This window comes from Dryobates pubescens, chromosome 5 (assembly GCF_014839835.1).
Source record: "Dryobates pubescens isolate bDryPub1 chromosome 5, bDryPub1.pri, whole genome shotgun sequence".
Lineage (NCBI taxonomy): Eukaryota > Metazoa > Chordata > Aves > Piciformes > Picidae > Dryobates > Dryobates pubescens.
Window position 1 is genome coordinate 12,848,934 of NC_071616.1, and position 26,611 is coordinate 12,875,544.

Sequence of the window (26,611 nt, forward strand, 5' to 3'; positions counted from 1 at the left end):
TTGTCATCTGGACTCTCTGAGCCTTTTATGAGGTTCAGTAAGTGCTGGGTCCTGCACTTGTGTCCCAACAACCTCATGCACACACCAGGCTTGGGGCAAAGTGGCTGAAAGCCTCCCAGCAGAAAAGGACTGGGGGATGTTGATCATGAGTGGCTGAAGATAAGCCAGCAGTGTGCTCGGGTGGCTGATCCTGGTCTGGATCAGTAATAGTGTGGCCAGCAGGAGTAGAGCATCAATTGTCCTCCTTTACTGTTCATTGTGAGGCCACCCCTCAAATGCTGGGTTCAGTTTTGGGCCCCTCACTCCAGGAAGGACAGTGAGGGGCTGGAGCAGGCCCAGAGAAGGGCAGTAAAGCTGGTGAAGAGTCTGGAGAACAGGTGTGATGAGCAGCAGCTGAGAGAGCTGAGGTTGTTCAGCTTGGAGAAAAGGAGGCTGAGGGGAGATTTCACTGCTCTCTATGGCTCTCTGAAGGCACATTGAAGCCAGGTGGGGGTTTGTCTCTCAGAGAACAAGGGACAGGACAAGAGGAAATGTCCTCATGTTGCACCAGGGGAGGTCTAGATTGAACATTAGAAGAAATGTCTTCACTGAAGGTGTTCTCAGACCCTGGAACAGGGCTGCCCAGGGAGGTGGTTGAATTCTCATCCCTGCAGTTGTTTGAAAGCCATGTGGATGTGGTGCTGAGGGATGTGTTTTGGCACCAGACTGGGTGGAGTTAGAGAGTGGTTGGACCTGAGGATTTGAAAGGTCTTTTTCAACCTAAATGATTCTGTGATTCTTTTCACTGGGACACTTAGGAGCTGAAGTTGAGGGGGGGAAGAGAGATGGTGTAAAAAGCAAGCAAGCTATCTCTGTATCTCCTCTTAACTATTCCATGCATAAAATTTGGGTAGTTGGCTGGTCCATGTCAGTGTAAGAAATTAATGATTAATTCAGACATTCCTTTGGAATGAATTTGCTTAAAAATTAACTTCTGGAGTCATTCTGTAGCTGAAAGTATGCATGACAGGAGCTTAATGTTTAAAGCTGGGATTCAGTTGTTGGTTTGTTGTTTGGGGGGGGTTCCTCCTCCCCCATTTTTTTTTTAAGCCAGTGTTTTTATGGTTGTGTCACACAGGGATTGTCCAAGGGCATGTCTAGACTTTGCTGATCAGATAAGGTGGGAAGTAAACCAGATGTAAGTTAATGTGTGCTTAAAATACAGTGTAGATAAAGCACGTTGCCCGCAGGGGTTTGGTTAAACACAGTGATGTGAAGTTGGGTTGTTGATAAAACAGTTCTGTAACTTCTGAAGTCTTTTGAAATTGATTTGGTTTCTTACCTATCTGTAGATGATCTCACTCAGAAAGGTGGTCTCACTACATGGCAACATGGAGCAACCTCCTGTAGTTGAAGATGTCCCATGGCAGGAGGGTTGGAACTAGATGATCTTTAAGGTTCCTTCCAACCCAAACCATCCTGTGATAACCAAAAGTGCTCCAGTGCTCTGCTACCCTCAAAAGTAAGGAAGTTCTACTGTTCTAGTTGAAGATTTCCCATGGCAGGGGGTTGGAACTGAAATCTTTAAGGTCCCTTCCAACCCATTCTGTGATAACCAAAAGTGCTCTACCACCCTCCAAGTGAAGAAGATCCTCCTGATGTTTAGATGGAACTTCCCATGCTCAGGTTTGTGGCTGTTGGTCCCTTTTGTATCAAGGCTCCTTAAGTTTTTCTTCTCTGCTTTAACTTTTTTCTGCAGAAATATCTTGAATGAGAGTCTGATACCTGAAGACCAATTAAAAAGTCCAATCCTGGCTTTCAGGAAGGAAGGATTTATGTAAACTTTTGAGCTTTTGAGCCTTTTGGTGGATTTGCTTAAAATGCTGCAGCTGAGACTTTAACTCATGTGGATGGTTTCAGCCATGCCTGCTGAACCTGGAGTTTGTGAAACCTGTAAAAGCAAACTGGAACATGGTTTTTTGTAGGCAAAGGCCACATTTTTTGTGGTTTTTCTTGGCCACAAAACCCTTCCCAGGAGCAGTGATGCTGTTTTCTCCAGCAGCCTCAGCCTACGTGGCTGTGTACCTTGGCTCTCGGTGCAGGGGTGTCCCTTTGGGGACTGGTGGGGACTTTAAAGCACTGGCTGGAAATAAGAGAGAAATGGCTGCTTCACTGCAGCCATTCACTACAGCAGAGGAACCATCTGTGGGTTATTTTACTCATTTTTAAGGAGGGACAGTCTTAGAAGGAGAGAATTGGAGATCTGTAGTTTAAGAGTTGGAGTTGTGAAGGTGATTTTCAGGAGGATTCTCACTGGTAAGAACTGGAGATTGAATTTCTCTTGGCTTCTGTGTGTGTCTTGCTGGCATCTTCCAAATCTTCTTTTCTTGGAAGGGACCTGAAGTTGGTTTTGAAAATGAAATGTTTTTAGCTCTAGTCCATAACCATAAACAAGTTATTAACTTTAACAATCTATTAACCATCCCATTTTTTAGATATGATGTGATGAAGTAAATGTTACAAAGATTTTAAAAACATTCTTGAACTCTACCAGGGCTGGTGCTAAGTCCCTCAGTACCACATCTCTGGCTCACTGAAACACCTCCAGGGATGGGGATTCAACCACCTCTCTAGGCATCCCATTCCAGCCTTTGAGAACCCTTTCAGTAAGGAAGGCTCTTCTAGAGTCCGACATAAACCTCCCCTGGGGTACCTTGGGACCTTCCTCTTGTCCTGTCCTTTGTTCCTTTGGAAAGTATAACAACCTCCACCTGGCTCCAGCCTTGGGGAGTTGTAGAGAGCAATGAGGTCTCCCCTTAGCCTCCTTTTCTGCAAGCTGGACAACCCCAAGTCCCTCAGCTGCTCCTCTCCAGACCCATCACCAACCCTTCTCTGGATGTGCTCCTACACCTCCATGTCCTTCTTTGGTTGAGGGTCCCAAAACTGAACCCAAGATTTGAGGGTCTAGATGGCAAAGCTATGTGGGTGATTCTGCCCCTTGTACAGAAAAGGGTTGTTCACCCTTTTCACACACATCAGTGTTTCTTTATTTTCCTTTTCCCTACAGTTCTCTGCATCCAATGATTTTCTGCATTCTCCCAAGCTAAGGCACTCTGAAGCAGCTTCAGTCACTGATGAACTATTTTTCAGTCGAAAAAGAACTTCAAGGAATTTATTGCAAAGCAGTCTAGATTTAAACTCTGAGCAGTCCTCTCTTTGTGCTGGTGAGTATTCACACACTGAAGGTTTTGACCTGCTGTTTGAAAAAGAGCTTTAGAAGAACCTGAGCTTAAATTGGTAGCTTCATTAGCAAGATTTATCATTTCTTGGTTATTTATTTGCAATTATTCTGAGGAATGGAGTGCTAGGCACAGGGCTTTTGCTATGGCTGAAGCAAGCAGCAGTAGCCCTCTTCCTACTCCTGGCAGCTCCAAGCTTAGTCTCCACTTTTCCAGTGGACAGATTTTCACTGCAAGAGATATAGAAATCAGCCTTTTTTTTTTTGCAGACAAGACCAAAACAAAGGAAAAAAGAAGTGTGGTTATGTGAACAATTACAGAACAGATGTATTGAAGAAAAGGCCTGTGGGTATCTCTGAGTTACAGAACTTCCTGCTGCTTTTGGAGAATTGGGGGGGGGGGAAAAAACCACAACATTTTGGGGGTTAGAAGGGACCCTGGAGCTTATCCTGTCCAACCCTCCTGCTAAAGCAGGGTCTCACCCACAGCAGCTTGCCCAATGGCCAGGACTCCAGATGTGGCTTGACTAGGGCAGAGTAGAAGGGGAGGAGAGCCCTCCTTGGTCTCCTGGCTACACTATTCCTGAAGAAAGTAATCTGGGCAATGTTCTTTCACTCTCTAATGTACAACAGGAATTGTGAAACAGAACTTGTGACTGGGATTTCAGTCAAAGCAGTGAATCAATAGGAGAGAGAGAATTTTACTGACTTTGAGCAGGAATAGCTGTCTAGAGCTGCTATAAAATTTCTGTTGTCAGGAGTTAGCTGGTAGTGGTGGCAGCAGGGCATGAAATACCAAACCATAAACCAGCCAGGATGTGAGGGAGGTCCTGTTTATCTCTGGTATGCTGGTCAGGAGAGCAGACCCCTGCATATCTGCTCTGAATTTGCGTGCGTGCTTGTCTGGCTTTGCGTAAGCAGCTCGGGTGGAAAGCTGGAGGAAGAGTGAGCTCTAGAGATGGTTTGAGAGAGTGAAAAATGCCCTGTTTGTGAAAAGCAGGCCTGAAGGAGTTTGTAGCTGTAGTGCCCCACTTAATTCATGCTCTGTGTGGACTCGGCTAGCTGGATTTGAGTTGCCAAAAGGCTTGTGAAAAGACCGGGCAAGTCCAGACCTGACTTCTCTTTTCTTGGCAGTGGGTTAAGCCCCCACCTTTCCTTGAGGAGCTCTGATGTGTGGTGTGCCAAGAGTACTCACTGTTACACTGGGCAACATCAGTCTAAAGAAACTTGCTGCCTTTTGGGATTTTAGGGTGTGGTTTTTTCCCTTTTCTGGCATGTATTTCAAGAAAGGATCCTGCTGGGATTATTCTTCTCCTCAGCTGGACAAAGTGCCCTGGAGGAGGGACCAGCCACTTTCCTAGTTTGTGTCTGTGAGCAGCATTCGGAGGTTGCTTGGAAACTCTTACAAGTAGTTCTGCTTTGCGCTGGTACTTAGACAAAGAGCTAATCTACTCTTAAATATCATTGTCTGGTTTTTACTGAATGCCATGTGTGATCTATTTATCCATTACTTTGTCCTGTTTTTCTTTTGCAAGGTGCTGCTGGCTCCCATCAGCCCCAAATTTCAGGGAAGTGTGGAACTCTTGGACACACACGTGGCAAGAGTGGTAGTGTGGACTCAGATTTGCAGTTTTTAGGATTAAATAACTGTCAGCAAGACAAAGGTAGGTTGGTTCCAGCTGGGTGCTATCTCAGGGTGTGCTACTCTGGAGAGGTCTCATGTCTGGGCTGAATGGAGGAGACCTGGGTGTGCTGCGGAGACAGTTTGGGTGTATGTAAAGCTTTTAATTCTCCAGACCTTGCTTTGATTTGTAGTAAATGGTATTAAAACCAACCTGATCTACTTGCAGACGTACCTGCTGAACAGGATGTCCTTCAAGAGTCCCTTCCAATCCAGTGTAATCTGTGATTCCATAAAGATGTCAGATCTACACTTCATAAAACTTCTCCTTTTCATGTGGAGGGTTAAAAGAGGAGAGCATCTGCCTTTCATGGGGCACAGTCTAGCTCCAAATTATAGAATCACATAATTGTTTAGGTTGGAAAAGACCATCAAGATCATTGAGTCCAACCATTCTGTCTTTACCTAGTCTGGTGCTAAACCATGTCCCTCAGCACCACACCTCTCCCTCTTTGAAACCCCTCCAAGGACTGGGATTCAATCATCCCTCTGGGGAGCCTGTTCAAGTCCTTGAGAAACCTTTTAATTGAAGAGGTTTCTTCTAGTGTCCAATCTTGGGGTGCTCCTTTAGGGCACCTTGAAGCCATGTTCCTCTTGTCTTACTGCTTGTTAGTAGGGAGAAGAGACCAACCTCCACTTGGCTCCAACTTCCTTCCAGGGAGTGGTAGAGAGCAATGATGTATCCCCTCAGCCTCCTTTTCTCCAGGCTGAACAACCCCAGTTCTCTCAGCTGCTCCTCACCAGACTTGTTCTCCAGACTCTTCACCAGCTTCATTGCCATTCTCTGGACACACTCCAGCACCTCAATGCCCTCCTCGGAGTGAGAGGCCCAAAATTTGATACAATGCTCAAATCTACACTGATCATTCCATTTGGATTGCTGCAAAATAATAAGCTGTGGATTTTATTTGCTTTATTTTTTGAAGGAGGTAGAATTTGCAACATTTGTGCTTTATTTCCACTCCTGTGTCACTGGGTTTTGAGAGTGTGTTGTGTGCTGTGCAGGCTTGGAATCTGGAGCAGTGAGCAGCAGAACCACGTGTTCTCAATGTGCTTCTAATGTTTTGAGGGACAACACAGTTTGCAGAATGAAATTAGCTGAGGTGTTTCCTTGAGTGAAAATGATGACCTCCAATTTCTGGCTAGCTGTCTGTTAATGCTTTCATTACAACTGTTTCATTATAATTGTTGTTGTAAGAAAGTCACTGAAATTAATCACCAACAGTGCTCCTTTCTTCTTCACTCAGGTTGTACCAGCCTAAATTTTTCCAGCAAGACTCAGAGAAGTTTTTGCAACCAAGCACAGCACACGATGACCTTACAAGGTCCTAATACAAGCCAGGGTACCTTCATCCTGCCCTCTTACCCTCTGTCATCACCCAGGAACAGCCCCAAGCACCTCTCCTCTCCAGGTGACTCTCCAAAGACATCACAAGATAATACCATGAGCTTCTCAAACTCCTGGCCTCTTAAAAGCTTTGAAGGACTGCCCAAGCCAAGTTCAAAGAAGCAGCTGCTCAGTCCAAAGCCAGGAGACAGTACAGGTAGGAATGGAATCAACAGGATGAAGAGTGGCTGAGTGGCAACCAGCACTGATCAGACAACCTGCCGTGGCAGGAGAACAGGGAATTATGCAGTGTCCCAATTGCAGTTAGAATCATGGAATTGTTTTGGTTGGAAGACACCTTTAAATCATCAAGTCCAACCCTTAACCCAGCACTGCTGGCTCACCACAAAGCCATGTCCCTCAGCACCGCATCTTCACAGCTTTGAAAACCCCTCTAGGGATGCGGAGCCTGGGCCAGGCTTGACAACCCTTAAGGGGAAGAAATTGGTTCTCATGTCCAGCCTAAACCTCCCCTGATGCAACTTGAGGCCATTTCCTCTTGTCCTGTCACTTGGTTTTTAGGAGAAGAGACCAACCCTCACCTAGCTCCAACCTTATTTCAGGGAGCTGTAGAGAGACAGAAGGTCTCTCCTCAGCCTTCTTTTCTCCAGGCTGAACAACCCCAGTCCCTTCAGCTACTCCTCAACAGACCTTTTCCCAGCTTTGTTGCCCTTCACTGGGTATGCTCCAGGCTCATAATGTCCTTCTTGGAGTGAAGGGCCCAAAGCTGAACCCCGGATTTGTGGTTAACTTGAAATAGTTTTAGGTTTATTTGCCATTGTTTAAACAAATAATCTGATTTCTTTTTAATACTTGCACAGAAATCTATTATTGGAAGAAGCTATGTTTAGATGACACATTAGAAAGTAGTTCTTCCCCATGAGGGAGGTAAGGTGTTGCAATAGTTTGCCCAGAGAAGCTGTGGAGGCTTCAAGCCTGGAAGTGTTCAAAGCCAAGCTGGGTGAGGCCTTGAGTGACCTGGTCTAGTAGGAGATGCCCCTGCCCATGGCAGGGGGGTTGGAACTAGATGGTCTTTAAGGTCCCTTCCAACTCAATCCATGCTAGGATTCTGTATTTATAACAGTAAATAAAAGGCTGACATCTGCTTGTGTCCTCTTCAGGGCTGGATTCGCAGGAGAACCTTTCTCCTCTGCAGCTCAAGCCCACCCTGGTGAGACGCCCACCCTCCTGCCGGGGCCTGAACGGGAGCAGACCTGTGCCCCCCATTCCCCGCCTCGCCAGCCCCCTGCCAGACAAGCTGGAGCTGAATGTTTGGAGGTGGAGAAACCAAGAGCCTGAGGACACCTGTCTGAGTGACACAGACGGGAAGCTTGCAACTGATCTCTCCGAGCTGAATGTTGACGATGAGGAAGTAGACCAAGAAGAGGTTGGTTCAGATATGATGTAACACACTTCTAAGTGTTGATATTTTGTAAGGTAGGCTCAAGGAGCCAGAAAATACCGTCTCTGAATTATATACTGTCATCAGTAGAGCAGGTTTTCAGCAAGATACTGTTGGGTGTCTAATAGAAGCTAAGCAAAGCAGTAACTTCAGTGTTGAATGACGTGGTGTGGCCCAGGCAGCTTCATTTCCCTTCCTTTTCTCAGAGGCAAAGTCAAAGACTTACAGAATTGTTTCAGTTGGAAAAGATCTCTCAGATCATGGAGACCAACCATCAACCCAACGCCACCATGGCCATTAAACCATGTCTCAAAGTGCCATGTCCATGGGTTTCTTGACCAACTGAAGTTGCAGTTATTTTAGATTCATAGAATCGTAGAATGCTTTGGTTTGGAAAGGGCCTTATCAACTACTTCTGACCCCTCTGCCGTGGGCAGGGACACCTTCCACTAGACCAGGTTGCTCAAGGCCTCATCCAACCTGGCCTTGACCACCTCCAGGCAGGGTGCACCAAGGCACAGCTGATGCCTTTATACAACTTCTTCTGTTGTCATTCTCTTGGTTTAATTTTCAGTTGTGTGCCAGATTTAAGTGAATGCTTTGGGTTTAGTTACAGCAAAAGGCCAAAAATAAAAAATCACCTCCTTGATGAGGCTTCATTTGACTCATTCCAGGAGTTCCCTCACTCCCTGGGCCACTTGTGTGTATTCAGTGGCCAGTGTTTCGAGTGTCCTACTCAACTATTACAGTATTCAATGTCTATAATATTTAATATCTGGAAAAATCTCTGCCTGAGAGATTTTGATTCTGAGAGTCCTGGGGCTCTTGGAACAGATTTGTTCTCTTGTCTCCCTCTGCTGGCCCATCGAACCCTTTGCAGCCAGCGAAGCTGTAGAGCCCACAGGGCTGTTTCTCAGCCGCTGGCGTTGTCTGAGGTCCTCCTGTGCACAGGGGACAGCTTCTGCCAATCCCTGTGCCCAGGACATGCCAAAGGACCCTCTCACTCACTCCATCCCTGAGGTGACTCTGATATTGGCGAGATGGGAAAGAGCTGTTCCAGTCTGGGGCCCAGAAAAATACTGCAGAGGCCTGATGGGTTATTTAGTGTGGCCATGGAGTGATCATCCTCCTGTCTCACCACTGGTGAAGCCACATCACAAATACTTGGTTTAGGTTTGGGTTTCTCATTCCAAGAGGATATTGAGCAGGTCTGAAGAAGGGCAACAAAGGTGGTGAAGAATCTGGAGAACAGGTTTGGTGAGGAGCAGCTGGGAGACCTGGAGTGGTTCAGCTTGGAAAAGAGGAGGCTGCTAAAGCAGGATTATCCACATCAGCTTGCCCAGGTGGGTGTGGAATCCCTCCAGAGAAGGAGACTCCACAACCTCTCTGGGAAGCCTGCTCCAGGGCTCTGGCACCCTCACACCAAGGAGGTTTCTCCTCATGTTGAGGTGGAACCAGTTTATGCCCCTTGTCCTGTCTCTGGGCACTACTGACAGGTGCCTGGCCCCATCTTCTTGTCCCCTGCAGGTCCTTTAGCTCTTGCTGAGCACTGATTGGATCCCCTCTCAGGCTGCTCTTCTCCAGGCTCAACAGCCCCAGGGCTCTCAGCCTTTGTTCCTCACAGAGATGCTCCAGGCCCTTCAGCATCTTTGTAGCCTCTACTGGACTCTATCCCTGAGTTTCCTGTCTCTCTTGAAGTGGGGAGTCCAGAATTGGACCCAGGACTCCAACCGTAGCCTCACCAGGGCAGAGCAGAGGGTATAATCAAGTGAAATGGTCAGTCAGGTTGCCCAGCAGAGGTGTGAGCACTGAATTCTCCAACATGCTTTCTGTGCCTTACAATACTTTTCTCTGAGGTGTTGCTAAAGCCTCTCTTTTGTCTCCAACCCCCTTCAGATGCAGAACTCCCTTCGGTCTCTCCGCAACAGTGCAGCCAAGAAAAGGGCCAAGCTGAGCAGCAACATCTTGCTGCTGGAGAGCCCTGATTCTGCCCTCACCCTTGACCTCTCTGCGGGCTCCCCATCCCAGGCTTCCTCCTGCAGCGAGAGTGGAGTCTACAGCCAGGAGTCTCTGACTTCTCCTGTGTCCACCATCCCCCAGAGAAGGAGAAGAATGTGAGTGCAACCTGTGTCTTAACTCTGAAATTCTCACCGTCTCTGCTGCTGTTAGTTCATTGTTATAGACCTGTGATAGGTTTTGCTGTCTTCCACATCAAGGTGACTCCCTTAGTGGATGAGGGAAAGGCTGTGGATGTGTTTGCCTTAACTTGAGTAAAGCCTTTGACACTGTCATCTACAACATCCTCCTGCAGAAACTGGCTGCTTCTGGCTGCTCATGAGTGGATGATTCCCTGGGTGAAAAACTGGCTGATGGCTGGGCCCAAAGCGTGGTAGGGAATGGAGTTAAATCCAGCTGGTTGCTGGTCACTAGTGGTGTTCCCCAGGACTCAGTGCTGGAGCCAGTTCTGTTTAACATCTTTATCAGTGATCTGGATGAAGGGATTGAGGCATCCTCAGTGAGTTTGCAGATGACACTAAATTTGGTGTCAGTATTGATCTGTTGGAGGGTAGGGAGGGATCTACAGAGTTAACTGTCTAGACTAGATCAATGGGATGAGGTTCAACAAGGCCAGGTCCTGGGTATTGCACTTGCATCACAACAACCCCATGAATGCTCCAGCCTTGGGGTAGAGTGGCTGGAAACTGCCCAGCAGAAAAGGACCAGGGGGTGCTGGTTAAAAGCAGCTGAAGGTGAGCCAGTGTGTGCCCACATGGCTAAGAAGGCCACCAGCATTTGGGCCTGGATCAACAATAGTGTGGCCATCAGGACTGGGGCAGGGATTGTCTCTCTGTGCTCAGTACTGGTGAGGCCACACCTTGAGTCCCAGGCTCTGTTTTGGGGCCCTTACTCCAAGAGGGGCTGAAGGAGGTCCAGAGAAGGGCAGTGAAGCTGGTGAGGGGTCTGGAGAACAGGTCTGGTGAGGAGCAGCTGAGGGAACTAAGGTTCTTCAGCCTGGAGAAAAGGAGGCTGAGAGGAGACCTCACTGCTCTCTACAACTCTCTGAAGGGAGGTTGAAGCCAAGTGAGGGTCAGTCCCTTCTCCTGAGAACAAGGGACAGGACAAAATGAAATAGTCTCAGGTTCCACCAAGGGAGGATTAGGTTGGACATGAGCAACAATTTCTTCCCCAAAAAGGTTTTCAAGGCCTGGTTCAGGCTACCCAGGGCAATAGTGAAGTCCCTGTCCCTGGAGGGGTGTGGAGATGTTGTGATGAGGGACATGATTTAGTGGTGACCTGGCAGTTCTGGGCCAATGGTTGGACTTGATAATCTCAAAGGTCTCTTCAAACCCAAACAGTTGTGTGATTCTCTGATCCTGCTTTCTTCTGGCTTTACTTTGGAGCGGTTCCCTGCTGCAGCCATGGGAACAGAGGGCAGTGCAGTGCTACCAGTGGTAGTAAATATTTGATGAAGACTTTAACTTGCCAGAGAAGGTCTGTGTACCAGAGCCTGAACATGAGTCAGAAGCAGAAAGAATTAACAGGGAGGAGAAAGTTTTCTTATTATAGCCTGGAATGTAATGAAGGAATGGGCACAGAAAGGGAGCTGGAATGATTCAGGTTCCAGAGTCCTGCAGCCTGAGAATTAATTTCTAGACAGGTGACTTCCCTACAAGCTGAATCACAGCTTCCAAAGTAATCCATAAAATAGCACATTAAAAGCATAGAACCAAAGAATTGCTTGGGTTGGAAGAGACCTCTGAGATCATTGAGTCCAACTATCAACCCAACACCACCATGGCCATTGCTAGAATACCAAAAATGCGAAGACTGTAAGCATCTATGTGCAGTGTTCTTCAGGCAAGAGCGCAGGGCTCTGGGTCTGTTCTCTGTGATACACAGAGAATCACAGAAAGGTTTCGTTTGGAGAAGACCTTTAAGATCATCGAATCCAACCATTCTCTAACTCTACCAAGTCTTGTGCTAAGCCATGTTCCTCAACACCACATCTCTGCCTTTTTGAAACACCTCCAGGGATGGGGATTCAACCACCTCCCTGGGCAGCCTGTCCCAGGGCATGTGAACCCTTTTGGGGAAGAAGCTGTTCCTCATGTCCAGCCTAAGACTCCTCTGATGCGACTGTTTCCTCTTGTCCTGTCATTTGTTCCTTGGCCTAAGAGACCAAACCCCACATGACTCCAACCTCCCTTTAGGGAACCAAAAGGTCTCCCCTCAGCCTCTTTTTCTCTAGGCTGAACAACTGCAGATCCCTCAGTTTGAATGGAGCAGTTTGAAAATGAAGTATCAAGATTGTCTTGCAGATACCAGCATTCTCCTGGTGAATATCTGTGTTAAGAGACTGAGTACAGCTCAGTGCTGGAAGTAGGTTAGTGGATGTGGCCACCAGTATCATCCATCCCTGACCAAACATGGCTGTTGAAATGTATGCTATATTTAGTCCAGCATAAAGCTTACTCTTGAGAGTTCTCTGTGCTGTTCTTAATCATGGACTTCCTTGTCAAAGAGTTTCATAGAATCTTTGGATAATTAAGCTTTAAAAAGATCTCCAAGACCATCAAGTCCAACCTTCTACCCAACACCACCGTGACCACTAAAACGTGTCCAGCCTGCCACATCTGCTGCTTTATTAGACACCTCCAGAGTAGTGGAGGTGGTGACTGCACCACCTCCCCAGGCAGCAAGATCTACTGAATTAATTTGTTTCTTCTACCCGGTGTGAACATTGGTGGAAGTACACTGGAGATATTTGTCCACCGCCTACATTGCACCAGGGGAGGTTTAGGCTGGGTGTCAGGAAGAAGTTCTTCACAGAAAGAGTGATTGCCCATTGGAATGGGCTGCCCAGGGAGGTGGTGGAGTCACCATCACTGGAGGTGTTTAGGAAGAGACTGCATGGGGTGCTTGGTGCCATGGTTTAGTTGATTAGATGGTGTTGGCTGGTAGGTTGGACTCGATGATCTCAAAGGTCTTTTCCAACCTGGTTAATTCTATTCTATTAGGGAGGAGAAGCTGAGATCTGTTGCCTTTGCTGCAAGGTGTGATTTAGCTGGGCTCTGGCTGGTGGGTAGAGTTGGACCTCTAAACATTTGGTGTCTACTTTCACAGGTCAGACACCTTTCCTCTTCTTGGCAGCAAATCACAGCCTGCAAGAGTGCCTTCAGCAAGAAGCAGAGATGTGGCAGAACGTAACTCCAGCACAGGTAGGACACTCTGCTTTTCAATTCATTTCTTGCTTCACTGGTCTAACAGAATGGTCACTTGATGAGTCCCTTGGTGAAATTTGGATAATACTATGGGACTGCAGGTGAGAAGGAGCTCCAAGGATTCTGCCTTTCTGTGGCAGGGTAAAATGCGTTAATGTTGGTGTCTTCTCCCAGGGAACAAGTCACAGCATGACACGACATGCCTTCAGGTTACACTAGGTGAGGCTGAGGTTGCACATTAGGAGAAAATCCTTCACTGAAAGGGTTCTCAAGGATTGGAACAGACACCCCAGGGAGGTGGTTGAATTCCCATCTCTGGAAGTGTTTCAAGGAGGCAGAGATGTGGTGCTGAGGAACATGGTTTAGCACTGGCCTGGGCAGGTTTAGAGAACGGCTGGACTCAATCTCAAAGGTCTTTTCCAGCTGAAGCAATTCTGTGATTCTAACTGGGAAATCATCATTTTCATAGAATGGTTTGGGTTGGAAGAGACATAAAAAGTCACCTGATTCTTTGGACACCAGCTGGGCAAGAGAAGGAAAGGATGAAATGTTTCAAGCAGCTATTTGCCTGGTAGGAAATTGCAGTCAAGTGATTCTCTTGTGTTTCATGCTTCCAGGGAAGCACAGGTAATTGCAAACTTCCCCTTAGCTTTGACTTTGTGAGGCCACAGCTTGAGTCCTGGATCCAGTGCTGGACTTCCCAGTTCAAGAGAAACAGGGAACTGCGGGGGAGAGTCCAGTAGAGGCTCCAGAGATGCTGAGGGGCCTGGAGCATCTCTGTGAGAAGGAAAGGCTGAGAGACCTGGGGCTGTTTTGTAATATGTGCTGTGGTTAATGATTACCCATGCCTGATAGGAAAAGACCTGCAGTGAGAAGCTGACCTTTCCTGTGAAACAATGAGCAGCACTTGGTCACTGAGCCACTTAATTGACCTGAATGTTCAGCATCAGACCCCCTGTGAGAGCTGACAGGCTGTGACTCATGAGCTCAGTGCAATACCTGTGCAGCTCATGGGTAGGGAGAAGTCCTTTGCTGCTATTGCTGACTGAGTTTGGCTCATCACAGAATCCTAGCGTGCTGGTGGTTGGAGCACCCACAGCAGCCTGTCCAGAACCATAATGTCCAGGTGGCTTTGGAAACTCCTCAGGGAAGGAGACAATCTCTTCTGCTCTTCTCCCGGCTCAACAGCCCCAAGTCTCTCAGCCTTTCCTCCTCACAGAGATGCTCCAGGCCCCTCAGCATCTCTGCAGCCTTCACTGGACTCTCTCCAGTTGTTCCCTGTCTCTCTTAAGCTGAGGAGCCCAGAACTGGACCCAGGACTCCATCTCTGTCCTCACCAGGGCTGAGTGGAGGGAGAGAACTTCCCTTGACCTGCTGGCCACACTCTTCTTCGTGCCCCCTAGCAAACCATTTGCCTTCTTGCCCACAAGGGCATGTTGGTGGCTCAAGGGGAACTTCTTTTCCACCAACACTCACAGGTCCTTCTCATTGGAGCTGCTTTGCAGCAGGTCTCCTCTCACCGTACTGGTACAGGGGGTTGTTCCTCCCCAGGTGCAGGACTCTACCCTTGCCCTTGTTGAACCTCATGAGGTTTCCCTCTTCCTAGCTCTCCAGTCTTTGCAGGTCTCGTAAGTACAGCTCTCAGTATATGATGACATTGTAGAAGAACAAATCGTGTTCCAAAAGGTGAAGTTCATTATTTACATTGTGTCATTTGGTTCTTTTTTAAGGCCTTGCAGAGCCAACATCTGGATTTCCTCAGAGGAACAATCTGGATTTCATTTCACCAGCTGTCCTGTCTGAAGATGCAGTTGTAATTGTTGGTAAAGGTATTGCAAACCCCAGATTCTCTCTTCTATCTCATCAGGGTATTAAAGTGAAGGGAAATGTCCCTTCAAATCTGGAGTGGGAAAAGTAGAAACTTTTTGGATGGAACAATCTCCAGTTCAGACAGGAATAATCCAAGCTATGGTTGAAAATTCTGCAGTTATGGGATCTGCTGGTCCCTTCCAACAACCAAGAATGGCAGCAAAGGATCATAGAACGTCTCAAGTCAGAAGGATGAAGGTTAGGTCTTGTTTCTAGTCCAGTGTGCACACAGGTAGCTGTGTTCTTCCTACTCAGCAGAGCAAAGTAAGAGCACTTTTGGGTGGAAATTTGCAGTAATAGTGTAATCAACTACGTTCTGCTGAATAGAATGGTTGCTTTGGTGAAGACACAATGTGATCTGCCTTCCAGGTGTTTTTGGGAGCCCTCCTTCCCTACCAGCACACAGCCAGTCCATAGCATGTGTAGTGAATGGAGATGACCAAGCTGTGAAGGAGAAGACTGAGCCATCAGCAGGGATCTGGGGGAGAAGCATCCAGCAGAAGAGTGCTTCCCATTTTCTCACTGAAAATGGAAAAGAGGTGAGAACTTTTCTGCCTCACTTCCTGATCTTATCTATATGACAATATAAAGAAAGAGATGTTGTGGAGTCTCCTACTGTGGAGACTTCCAAAACCCAGCTGGCCGTTGTGATCCTGGGCAAGCTGCTGTGGGTGCTCCTGCTTCAGCAGCACAGGGGTGGATTAGGATGATCAGCAGAGGTCTCTTCCAATCCCCACCATGCTGGGATTCTGGGGTTCTGCAAACTGGGTAACTGTTGAGTGATTTGTGTACTAAAATGCCTTCGCCTGTTGTCATGGAGCATGACTGTTTTGCAGGCAAAAGTTGTGATGTCAAAATCGGCCCAGGAAAAGATGAGGCGGAGGAAAAAGGAAGAAAAAGAACACAATCATAGAGAACATCAGGAAGTCAAAGACCTTGAAGGTTAGAGGTTGATTGGCTGGAAAGCAGCTCTGGAGAAGGACCTAAGAGTGCTGGTGGTCAACAGGGTCACCATGAGGCAGCACTATGTCCTCATGGCCAAGGCTAATGGAATTCTGGGGCACATGGAGAAGAGTGTGGCCAGCAGGTCAAGGGAGGTTCTTCTCTCCCCTCTACTCTGCCCTGGTTAGGCCACATCTGAAGTCCTGGGTCCAATTCTGGGCTCCCCAGCTCAAGAGAGGCAGGGAACTACTGGAGAGAGTCCAGTGGAGGCTATGAAGGTTCTGAGAACAGCAGCACTGAGGAGTAGTGTTTAGGTGAACAGGACCCTGTCAGTGCTGCTGAAATGGAAATTACAATTACAGGTAGCGATAGGACTAGGGGGGATGGAATGAAGCTGGAGGTGGGGAGATTCAGGCTGGAGGTGAGGAGGAAGTTCTTCACCATGAGAGTGGCAAAGCCCTGGAATGGATTGTCCAGGAAGGTGGTTGGGGTGCTGTCCCTGGAGGTGTAGAAGACCAGGCTGGATGAGGCTCTGGCCAGCCTGATCTAGTGTGGGGTGTCCCTGCCCATGGCAGGGGGGTTGGAACTTGTGATCCTTGTGGTCCCTTTCAACCCTCACTGATACTATGAATTCCATGGTCATTACCACATGCCATGACTGCTGAACATGACTTCAGGTATTATCAGAATTTGTTTAACCTGCAGTTTACTCTTCAGTCATTTGTTGTCAGTCTTCTAAACCAAATGATATAAACATTAGTTGCAAAAGACCTCTAAGATCATGTCCAACCCTCTACCCAGCACCTCCATGACCACTGTAACAGAGAGAGTAAAGTGCCTATGGGAAATCTTTGGAAGGCTGTTAAGAAGTTTTCCAAAGGACAAGTTAGGGCAGGAAATTTCCTCTTACTAGGATACAAAGGATTATTTCTTATTTGTTGTTGCTTGGACATTTCATTCTGTTTTCTAGAGTTAAATCTCCATGGGGACACATTAACGCTGTCAAGAAGCGTGTGTTTGACATCAGAAAATGTGGCCTTCAATCCCTCATTAAAGAGAACATCCAGTTTGAAGAGGAACAAATGTTCAGCCTTGCTAGATTGTGGTAAGCTGTCAGAATGTTTGGATATGTGGAGTGAGACAGTGCCAAAACACAGCCAGGTTTAATGGGGTTTATTTGTACAATGGATAATCCTGAGGTGTTCTGGAAGGTGACTGCTTTGGGGGCAGTGGGGAAAGGAGATTGACTTCTTCATTAGTCCCTTGAAATACTTCTCATCTATAATGTTAGGAAGATGTTTGAGGTGTTCAAGGCCAGGTTAGATGAAGCCTTGAGCAACCTGGCCTAATGGGAGGTGTCCCTGCCTATGGCAGAGGGCTTGGAACTTGATGATCTTCAGAGTCCCTTCCAACCCAAACCTCTCCATGACTCTCTTTTTTTCCACAGAATGGCAGTATCTTGAGCTGATGGTGACAGGGATCTGCTGTGAATTCCAAGTGTTTATGTTCACAAGCAGCCAATAAATCAACTTCAAATTACATAGCAGGAGGTTGCAACTGGATGATCTTTAAGGTCCCTTCCAATCCAAACCATTCTGTGAATATGAATCTGTGAGAGGTTTTTTTGTTGCCTCATTCCTCATTGTACCAAAATGATTAATTAATCACAGAATCATTAAGGTTGGAAGGTACTGTTAAGGTCATCCAGTCCAACCATTAACCCAGCACTGCCAAGTCCCCACTAGACCATGTACCTCAGTACTACATTTTCACAGTTTTGGAGCCACTCTATGGATGAGGATTCCACCACTGCCCTAGGCAGCCTGGGTGAGGCCTTGACATTACTCAAGGGGAAGAAATTGTTCATCATGCCCAACCTAAACAACTTGAGGCCATTTCCTCTCATCTTGACAGCAAATTCAATCTCTTCTGTCTGATGGTGGTCAAAGGTCTTCAGAGCTTCTGAAATGGCTCCCTGCTTTTTATTTTAGTGTGTCTTACCACAGCATTTTGTGGTTCCATTGTGCTTCCACTGTTTTGACATCAAACTACTTCAACCCAAACCTCCTCAGGTCCAACTTGAGGCTTTTTCCTCTTGTCCTGTCAAATATGTTCCTGTCCTCCATGTCTCAGTAGAATAGAATAGAATAAACTGGGTTGGAGGAGACCTTCGAGATCATCGTGTCCAACCTATCATCCAACACTATCTAATCAACTAAACCATGGCACCAAGCACCTCATCCAGTCTCTTCCTAAACACCTCCAGGGATGGTGACTCCACTACCTGCCTGGGCAGCCCATTCCAATGGCAAATCACTCTTTCTATGAAGAACTTCCTAACCTCCAGCCTAAACCTCCCCTGGCACAGCTTGAGACTGTGCCCTCTTGTTCTGGTGCTGGTTGCCTGGGAGAAGAGACCAAGCCCCACCTGGCTGCAGCCTCCCTTCAGGTAGTTGTAGACAACAATGAGGTCTCCCCTGAGCTTCCTCTTCTCCAGGCTAAGCAACCCTTGCCAAAAGGCTCAGTTAGGAGGTATGCTCTGACTGGCATCAGGATTGGTTATTTGGAAAACAGTTTATTGATGTGAATTACATGCTGAGCAATCAAGGCTCATAGGATTCCAGACTGGTTTGGGTGGGAAGGAACCTCTAACTGTCTTCCAGTCCAACTCCCCTGCAGTCAGCAGGGACATCTGCAACTACAGCATGTTGCTCAGAGGCCCAAACAACCCGATCTGGATATTCCAGCGATGGGGCATCTGCCACCTCTCTGGACATCCTGGGACAGGCTCTCATTACCCTGAGGGTGAAAATAAGAATGCAGTTCTCACTTTGACAACCCTTAGTAGCAGCAGTATACACCTCAAACTTCTTTTATTCCCTTTCTTGGGGTGAATTAGTTTCATCAGATCATGCTGATTATTTCTCCTGCTTGATGTCTTTGCAGATGAAACATCTCCTGGGACACAAGGACGCTATAAAGACCAGGCCCTATCAGTCACTCACAGCCCAGAAGTGATGGACCCATCAGAGCTTCAGCCTTTTCTAAAACCAGAAGCTGCACTGACAGAAGCCTTGATGCTTTTAGCTGATGAGGACTGGTAGGTGTAAACATCCATTTACAACCTGAATGTGATGTAGAAGGTGCTTATTTTGATAACTTGCTTAAAACCAACGGAATGGAGAGGACATCAAAAATGGTGAGAAGGGTTGCACATGATAGAGGAGCAAAACAGTTTTTTCAGTGCAAAGTTCTTGTAAGTTGAGGCTTAAGAGCTGAGCTTTCAGAGACTTAGAGGTGTCTCTAATCATCTTTCTCAGAGACTTTAGTGATCATAGAATCATTCAGGTTGGAAAAGCCCTCTAAGATCATCAAGTCCAACCATCAACCCAGTACCTCAATGACTGGTAGATCATGTCCCAAAAGTGCCATTTCCACACATTTCTTGAATACTTCCAGGGATGGTGACTCCATCACCTCCCTGGGCAGCCTGTTCCAATGCCTGTAGGAAAGAAGCTGTTCCTAGTATTCAACCCAAACCTCCCCTGGTGCAATGTGAGGCCATGTCCTCTTTTCATTAGTTAATTGGTTAATTGGGGGAAGACATCAACACCAGCCTCACTGCAACCTCATTTCAGGTAACTGTAGAGATGTCTCAGTACAAGCTCTGCTTTGGGGAGAGTCTCACCAATACCTTCTTGACATCTTTCATGGAATAGAAGGCTTTGCTGTGCTCTGGTGAAATGGGGTTACACTGCTGCTGCCTTTTCAGCTTTGAGAGGGAAAGTGCAAACTGGGCAGGACTGCAGAAGAGAGTTGAGGTCTGCTGTGCTGAAATAGTCACATCAGGAGAAAGACTGACTTTGAGTGTTCAGTTTTGGGCCCCTCGCTCTAAGAAGGACATTCAGGTGTCCTGAGAAAGGCAATGAAGCTGGTGAAGGGTCTGGAGAACACCAGCTCCTGCTAGTGAGGAGCAGCTGAGGGAGCTGGCTTTGTTCAACTTTGAGAAAAGGAGGCTGAGGGGAGACCTGTCTCTCTACAGCTCTCTGAAAGGAGGTTGGAGGCAGGTGGGGGTTTGTCTATTCTCCCAAGGAAAAAGTGAGGATGAGAGGAAGCAGCCTCATTGCCCCAGGGGAAGTTTAGGTTGGACACGAACAATTTCTTCCCCAAAAGGGATGTGAAGGCTGTTCTGTTCCTTAGAATTTTGTAGTTTAATATTTTAATGTAAATATGCAAATTATCTTTTGTTTGTTTGTTTAACACAGGGAGAAGAAAATTGAAGGTCTCAACTTTGTCAGATGTTTGTCTGCCTACCATGCAACTATCCTGACTGCAAAGCTGCATGAAACAAGTTTGGCTGTCGCTCAAGAGGTTAAATTTTCCTATCAGCATATTTCTGTTTCTCTGCCTATATGTGTCTGTATTTTATAGCTCTTACAGACACTGAAGTGAAATGGTATCCCAGAATCCCAGCATGGTGGGGTTTGGTAGGGACCTCTGAGGATCATCCATTCCAAATGCCTGTCAAAGCAGGGGCACCCACAGCAGCTTGCCAAGAATCAGGATTTCTGGGGTAGGGGTTGGAATCTCTCCAGAGAAAGAGACTCCACAACCTCTCTGGGCAGCCTGCTCCAGGGCTCCAGCACCCTCACACCAAACAAGTTTCTCTTTGTTTTCATATGGAAACTCCTGGCTTACAGTTTGTGCCCATTGCCCCTTGTCCGGTCCCTGGGCACCACTGAAAAGAGGCTAGCTCCATCCTCTTGCCCCACCACAGGTCCTTTAGCTCTTGCTGAGCAGTGAGAAGATCCCCTCTCAGGCTGCACTTCTCCAGGTCTAACAGCCCCATGTCTCTCATCCTTTCCTCTTCACAGAGTGGCTCTAGGCCCCTCAGCATCTTCCCACCCTCCACTGGGCTCTCTTGTAGTTGCCTGTCCCTCTTGACCTGGGAGCCCAGAACTGGACCCAGTCCTTTAGATGTGGCCTCACTAGGGCAGAGTAGAGATGGAGGAGAACCTCCATCGACCTGCTGGTCACCTCTGGTTAGTTTTCCTCTGCTGGGGAGTCCCAAAAGGATGAGTTTGTTGTTCAGCAAAGCAGCTCAGGAGCTTCAGGCAGCAACCCTTGATCTGATTTCTTACGAGACTGACAATGTTCAGCTTGTATCTTTATCCTGTTATTGAGGTGTCTGTAATTTAATTCTCTCAGACTGCGAATCAAGTTAGAAACTTACTTCTCGGGTGCTTTTAATGTTGCTTAAAGATTGCAGAGGGGAAAGTTTAAGCTGTGCTGATTTTTTTTTTTTTTAAAGTCTATTTTTCTAAACATTCTTCATTGTTTGTCTGGGTTTTTCCTGTGTGCAGGTCAAGAATTTACGCTCAGGTGTTTCTCGAGCTGCTGTGGTCTGTTTAGGGGATTTGTTCACCCACCTGAAAAAGAGCATGGATCAAGAACTAGATAATACAGTAAAAGTCCTTTTGCACAAAGCTGGCGAATCCAACACATTTATAAGGGAAGAGGTAGACAAAGCACTGAAGGCTATGGTTAATAATGTGACTCCAGCACGTGCACTTTGTTCTCTTATAAATGGAGGGCAAAGGTAATTCTGACAAAGACTTTGTAAAGCAATAACTTGTGACTAGAGTTTATTTATCAGAGTCATTTGTTTGGGGGTTTTTTACACAATCAGAACAGACAAAGTTGACAATACAGCAAGTGAAGCTCTGCAAAGCTTCTCCCCAGGGCAGTGTTTTGAGGTATAAAAGTAAAATGCAGCTCCCTTCATCTTCCTTTCCGTGCGCAGTGCAAATGGTGGCCTGCTGATTTTGGAGCTTTTCTGATCGTTTTGTAAAGCTTCAGTTGTTTTGCTTGCTGTTAGTGTCCTGTCCTCAGGGATCTGCTCTTTTGCTTTGCCTAAAGAAGCTCACAGTGTCCTTATTTCCCATTCCCTCTGCCTTTCAGTTTTTAGCACTGCTTTTTATTTAGAGAGGTGATTTATAACTTAACAATTCTCTGGCTGCAGCTCTCTTGGTTGGTTCCCTCTTCTTCTCCAGGCTTGGCTGGTTAATTTGCTTTTTACCTGCAGTTTAATTCCTTTTTCTGTGGTGGTGGCTGTTGTTTTCTCGAGTCTCTCAAAGCTGACAACTTCCATTTCTGGCTGCATGGTTTGATTCTGCCTTGTAGCTCGCCTCAGTCTGTAGTAGAAGTTCCTCTCTCTCGCTTAATCATGTTATTCTTTTACATCCTTTACTGTCACAGGAATGATTAATTAACCATTAGGCATTTCAGTATGTTAGATGTATCTACCTACTTAATCTCTTACCTCTCTCTGCCATCCCTCTGATGACATTTAATGAGCTACATTTCTTGGAGCCTCTCCCATTAAGTATTTCAGGATAAATATATCAGTCCTCAGACTTTCTGCACAGCTGCAAATCATAAGTTAGCCTTGATGTAAAATGGTTTGTTTCCTGCAAAGCTGATGGATGTAGAATATATTGACTCTGTTTCCTGAAAACCATCTGCAATTACCTGAACTTTAAACTGAAAGGCAGATAGTGGCTTTGTGGTCTAAATTATTGATGAATCATGCCTGCACAGAGTTGCTTTGTGAATTGTAGAGCAGCCCACAGTCATTTTGCACGTTGCTTTAATTAAGAAGCCATGTAGTAGTCTGCTTGAGTACTCCCACCTTCAGAAACCCTTGCCCAAGCAATGCTTATGATCATAGCTGGCTACATCTGAAACCCTTGGCCAAGCAATGCTCATGTTCATAACCGGCTACATCTGCTCTCCTCGTTTTATGTGGCACATCCAAAGACACTGGCCTGTGCTGGTGAGTTTTCTAGACCTACAAAGATCTGACTCCCTCCAGTTTGTGAGCTTGGATACATTTCCAGACTCAAAGCATCCAAATAATATGAATCTGGATACAGGACTTGAAACAGTGATTGATTTCTGTCCAGCTAAGACTGCAGTCACAGCAGTGTTTGAATCATGGAGTACTGTATTGCTTTTAATCAGCAGATGGCCTAAAAGTCACCGTGAGTTACAGCTTTTCTAGCGTTGGCTTCAGGAATCTCTAGCCACGTCAGCCATAGAGCAAGATGGGGATGTGTTGTCTGTATCTGAGAGTTACATTTACAAGTGGAAATTTGGGAGAAAAAGGATGTGTGTTTTTAGTACAGAGTGGGAAGGTTCTGTTTAGAATCATTAAGGTTGGAAAAAACCTTTAAGATCATTGAATTTGACACACAGGAGATCTTCTCTGAATTGAAGTTATTGAAGCAACTTTAGATGGTTACATTCACTGTAAGCCATGGTTTTGCCAATAAAGGTGACCCCCTTGCTGCTCATTTCAAGCCTCCTGTGATCATAAGCATTCATGCTTGCCACCCTGAGTAGATACATGCAGGCATACTGATGCTGCATCAGCTGCAAAGTTGGCTTTGGCTTCACAAATAATGAAAACCATTACTGTTTGCCTCTGTGAGATGCTGCTCTAAAGATCCTGGACTGTTGCTGTAACCTCAGCTGTGTGTTTAGATGCTTAATGCTTCCAGGACTAGATCTGAAAGTGATTCCATTTCAGAAATGTTCAAGGCACGGGGTTTCTCTGCCTGAATTCTGGTTTATTCTATGTGCACACAAAGAGATTTCTAGCCGTTCTGCCTGAGCTGCAGGCATTTGTGGGGTTCAGGGGGTTATTTGCTTGCACAGCAAGGACTTTAGGCCTTGCAATGTGTATTTTCCCATCAGTTCCTGCTGCAGGACTTAGTTTGTCAGCATTTCCAGACTCCCAAGATGGGTGACTGGCACTGAGTGGGAGTCAAAGCTCAGGAGATAGCACTGAATGGGAGCTACCATGCTGGCAGAGAGGTTTTGCAGTCTTGGGTTGGACAAGGTGACCTTTGAGAGTCCCTTCCAACCCAATGCAATCTGAATTTTGCAGTTTGAATAGACCCAGTTAGTTGGCAGGATAGATTCCACTTCCAACAAGGCTTGTGGCAAGCTGTGGAACCAGGGAAAAGGGAAATTCTGGTGGAATGGGAGCATGGTCATCCAAGGGGAGTCACCCATATGGTTCCAGGAGCCGCCCAACTGTCTCATTTACTGTGCAGTGAAGCTGGCCTCAGGGCAGGATATTTTTAATCCAGAGATTAAAACTGGAGAAGTCTGAATTTGTGTAGTTCTGTATTCTGATGACACATGGGATCAGCAGGTACAGCAGGATTTCATGCAATCATGGAATTAGAATCACAGAAGGAAAAGCCCAACCATCAACCCAACACCACCATGGATGGCTATCAAACCGTGTCCCAAACTGCCATGTCCACATGTAAAAGGAGTTGGAGAGCTGATTCCAGCTTTTCTCTTATTTTAGATGTTTAATGGCCCCTGTTTTACAGAAAAGTAGATTTCTGCAAGGTTTCTAAGAGTCACTCCTGCTTCACTTCTCTTTAGGAGTCACTAGAGTACTGCTTTGCTTCACTTTAGATTGACACCAAATACCCAGGATGTGTTCCTGAGCGTAGAGGATTGGGTTTTGTGTAGCTGATGGGAATAAAATACAGCATTGTGCTTCCTAAAAGCTTTGATGTTATTTTAAGGAAAAAAAAATCAGTAAGGAAATTCTAAAGAGAGTAGAGACTCACAAAGTTTATTGATCCCAAAAGGTGCAGCTAGGATTGAAACTGACTTCAGGCCAGAAGAAATGTCATTTCCTTTATGTTCATGTGTGTTGTAGTTTGGGATGTTAAGTGACTGGACTGAAATTCAATCAAATAGGAGTGATTGATCCAATAATTGCAGTTATTGATCCAATAATGGGAGTCATTGGTCAAATAATGTGAACTAGTTATCAAATGGAAATGATTATTCAGATGGAAATTATGTTTAAGATGGAAATTATTGATTTATCTTTGCTCTGAGCTCTTCTCTGAAGAGCCAGAACAAGCAGTGCAGTATCTATAGCTTATGCTAGAGATGAAGCTTGTATGCCATGTTTGGTAGAGCACATGAATGCTGCTGTTGAGCTCCTGGGGGTGAGATGTCACTCAGCAGCTGTGTTTTCTGTAGCCACCTGCATTCAGCAGTGAGGAGATGCACAGCCCAGCACCTCTCCGACATTGTGGAGCGCATGGGAGCAGAGCGGATCCTGTCTGGAGCCAAAGCTGTGGCTGATCGGATTTTGCCTGCCACGGCCCGGTTTGCACAGGATAGTTCACAACAAACCAGGTCAGTGAATGGTTGTGGGTCAGAAAAGCACGTTCCAAGGTGGTTGAAACTTCTACACTGCTTTGTGTGTGCTACTCTGCTCAGACAGGGGATAGAATCCTAGAGTCCTCTTAGCTGGAGAAGACGTGTAAGACACTGCAACAGGGTGCCCAGAGAGGTTGTGGATGCCCTGTCACTGGAAAAGTGTTCAAAGCCAGGTTGGATGGGACCTTGAGCAACCTGGTTTAGTGCAAGTGTCCCTGCCTATGGCAGTGGGTTGGAACTAGATGATCTTTAAGGTCCCTTCTAGCACAAACCATGAGTCCAACCATTAGCCAAGCACTGCCAGGGCTGTTAAGGCAGAGGCCACCTAGGTGTTAGCTGGTGAAGGGTCTGGAGAACCGGTCTGGTGAGGAGCAGCTGAGGGAACTGTGCTCGTTCAGTCTGCAGAAAAGGAGGCTGAGGGGGGATTTTTTTCTCTTTGCAGCTATCTGAAAGGAGGTTGGAGCCAGGTGGGGAGTGGTGTCTTCTCCCAAGGAACAAGCAATAGGACAAGAACAAATGGCCTCAAGCTATAGCAGGGAGACTTAGGTCGGACAAGAGGAACAATTTTCCCTTTTGAGTGTTGTCAAGGCCTGGCCCAGGCTGCCCAGGGCAGTGATGGAGTCCCCATTTCTGGAGGGATTTCAAAGCTGTGGAGATGTGTTGCTGAGTTACATGATTTAGTGGTGACCTGGTAGGTGCTGAGTTAAGGGTTGGCAAATATTAGCAAGCCACCAATTATATGAAGGTGCTAATGCCACCTCCTATGATCAGCTCTCTTCACGCTCAAAGAGCCATTTTCTCTCTACAGCAATTGAATTCCAAGTGTTACAGGTTAGCATAAATATTCTTAGATTCATTGAATGGTTCAGGTTGGAAGGGACCTTAAAGATCATTTAGTTCCAACCCCCTCTGCCATGGGCAGGAACATCTTTCACTAGACCAGGTTGTTGTTTTCTGATCAAAGTGATTCTGTGATTCTATGAGTGCTCAACCTGGCTGCAGGAAGAAGGGCTCAGAGGACATCATCTGAGGATGTTTGTTGAGCATAGACAAGATGCAGGCCATGGAGTGCTGGCTCTGGTAGCCACACTGACTGTGTGGCCAGGCTGGAGCATCCTGTTTAAAACCAGCTGAGACACAAAATTGCTGGCATTAATATCCTCTTCTTGTTGACTATGCAGTGATCTGGGGGCAGAACATCTTTGTAGGAGGCTGAAGAGGGTGCCTGGTTACCCTCACAGAGAGCAATCTCCTGCTCTTCTGGTTTGGAGTTACAAAGCTGTAACTCCCACCAGTTACAGAGCAAAGCCATGTTGACCGGTGCCTGTCACCATCTGCTGCCCTGCAGGTACTATGGTCGAAAGATGCTCTTCAACATGATGGATCACCCTGAGTTTGAGAAAGCCCTTGAGAAGTACGTGCTGAGCAAGGACCTGCCTTACATTAAGGACTCTGTTAGCAGCCTGCGTGAGAAGGTAGGTGGCCAGGCCCTCCTTGAACCCCTGAGAGATGTAAAGGTGTCTTAGTGTGTGTCAGGTGTTGACAGTGAACGAATGTTCAGAGCAAGTCATCAAGCGACTGCAGCAGGACAGCTGCTCTGTGCATACCTTCACTCCTGGCAGATGTGCCA

General features: G+C 46.6%; 1 protein-coding gene across 1 annotated transcript in view; it reads left to right on the plus strand.

Annotated features, from left to right (window-relative positions):
• TOGARAM1 (TOG array regulator of axonemal microtubules 1) overlaps window positions 1-26,611 on the plus strand; it is a 36,041-nt gene that overhangs the window by 1,923 nt on the left and 7,507 nt on the right. The window contains exons 2-16 of the mRNA XM_054161621.1: window positions 3,047-3,203; window positions 4,753-4,881; window positions 6,146-6,442; window positions 7,407-7,672; window positions 9,584-9,801; window positions 12,812-12,906; window positions 14,649-14,738; window positions 15,148-15,317; window positions 15,615-15,720; window positions 16,691-16,825; window positions 18,667-18,820; window positions 19,986-20,091; window positions 21,084-21,319; window positions 24,799-24,957; window positions 26,330-26,456. Coding sequence (XP_054017596.1) covers window positions 3,047-3,203; window positions 4,753-4,881; window positions 6,146-6,442; window positions 7,407-7,672; window positions 9,584-9,801; window positions 12,812-12,906; window positions 14,649-14,738; window positions 15,148-15,317; window positions 15,615-15,720; window positions 16,691-16,825; window positions 18,667-18,820; window positions 19,986-20,091; window positions 21,084-21,319; window positions 24,799-24,957; window positions 26,330-26,456 — 2,445 coding nt within the window. The remainder of the gene's footprint in view (window positions 1-3,046; window positions 3,204-4,752; window positions 4,882-6,145; window positions 6,443-7,406; window positions 7,673-9,583; window positions 9,802-12,811; window positions 12,907-14,648; window positions 14,739-15,147; window positions 15,318-15,614; window positions 15,721-16,690; window positions 16,826-18,666; window positions 18,821-19,985; window positions 20,092-21,083; window positions 21,320-24,798; window positions 24,958-26,329; window positions 26,457-26,611) is intronic.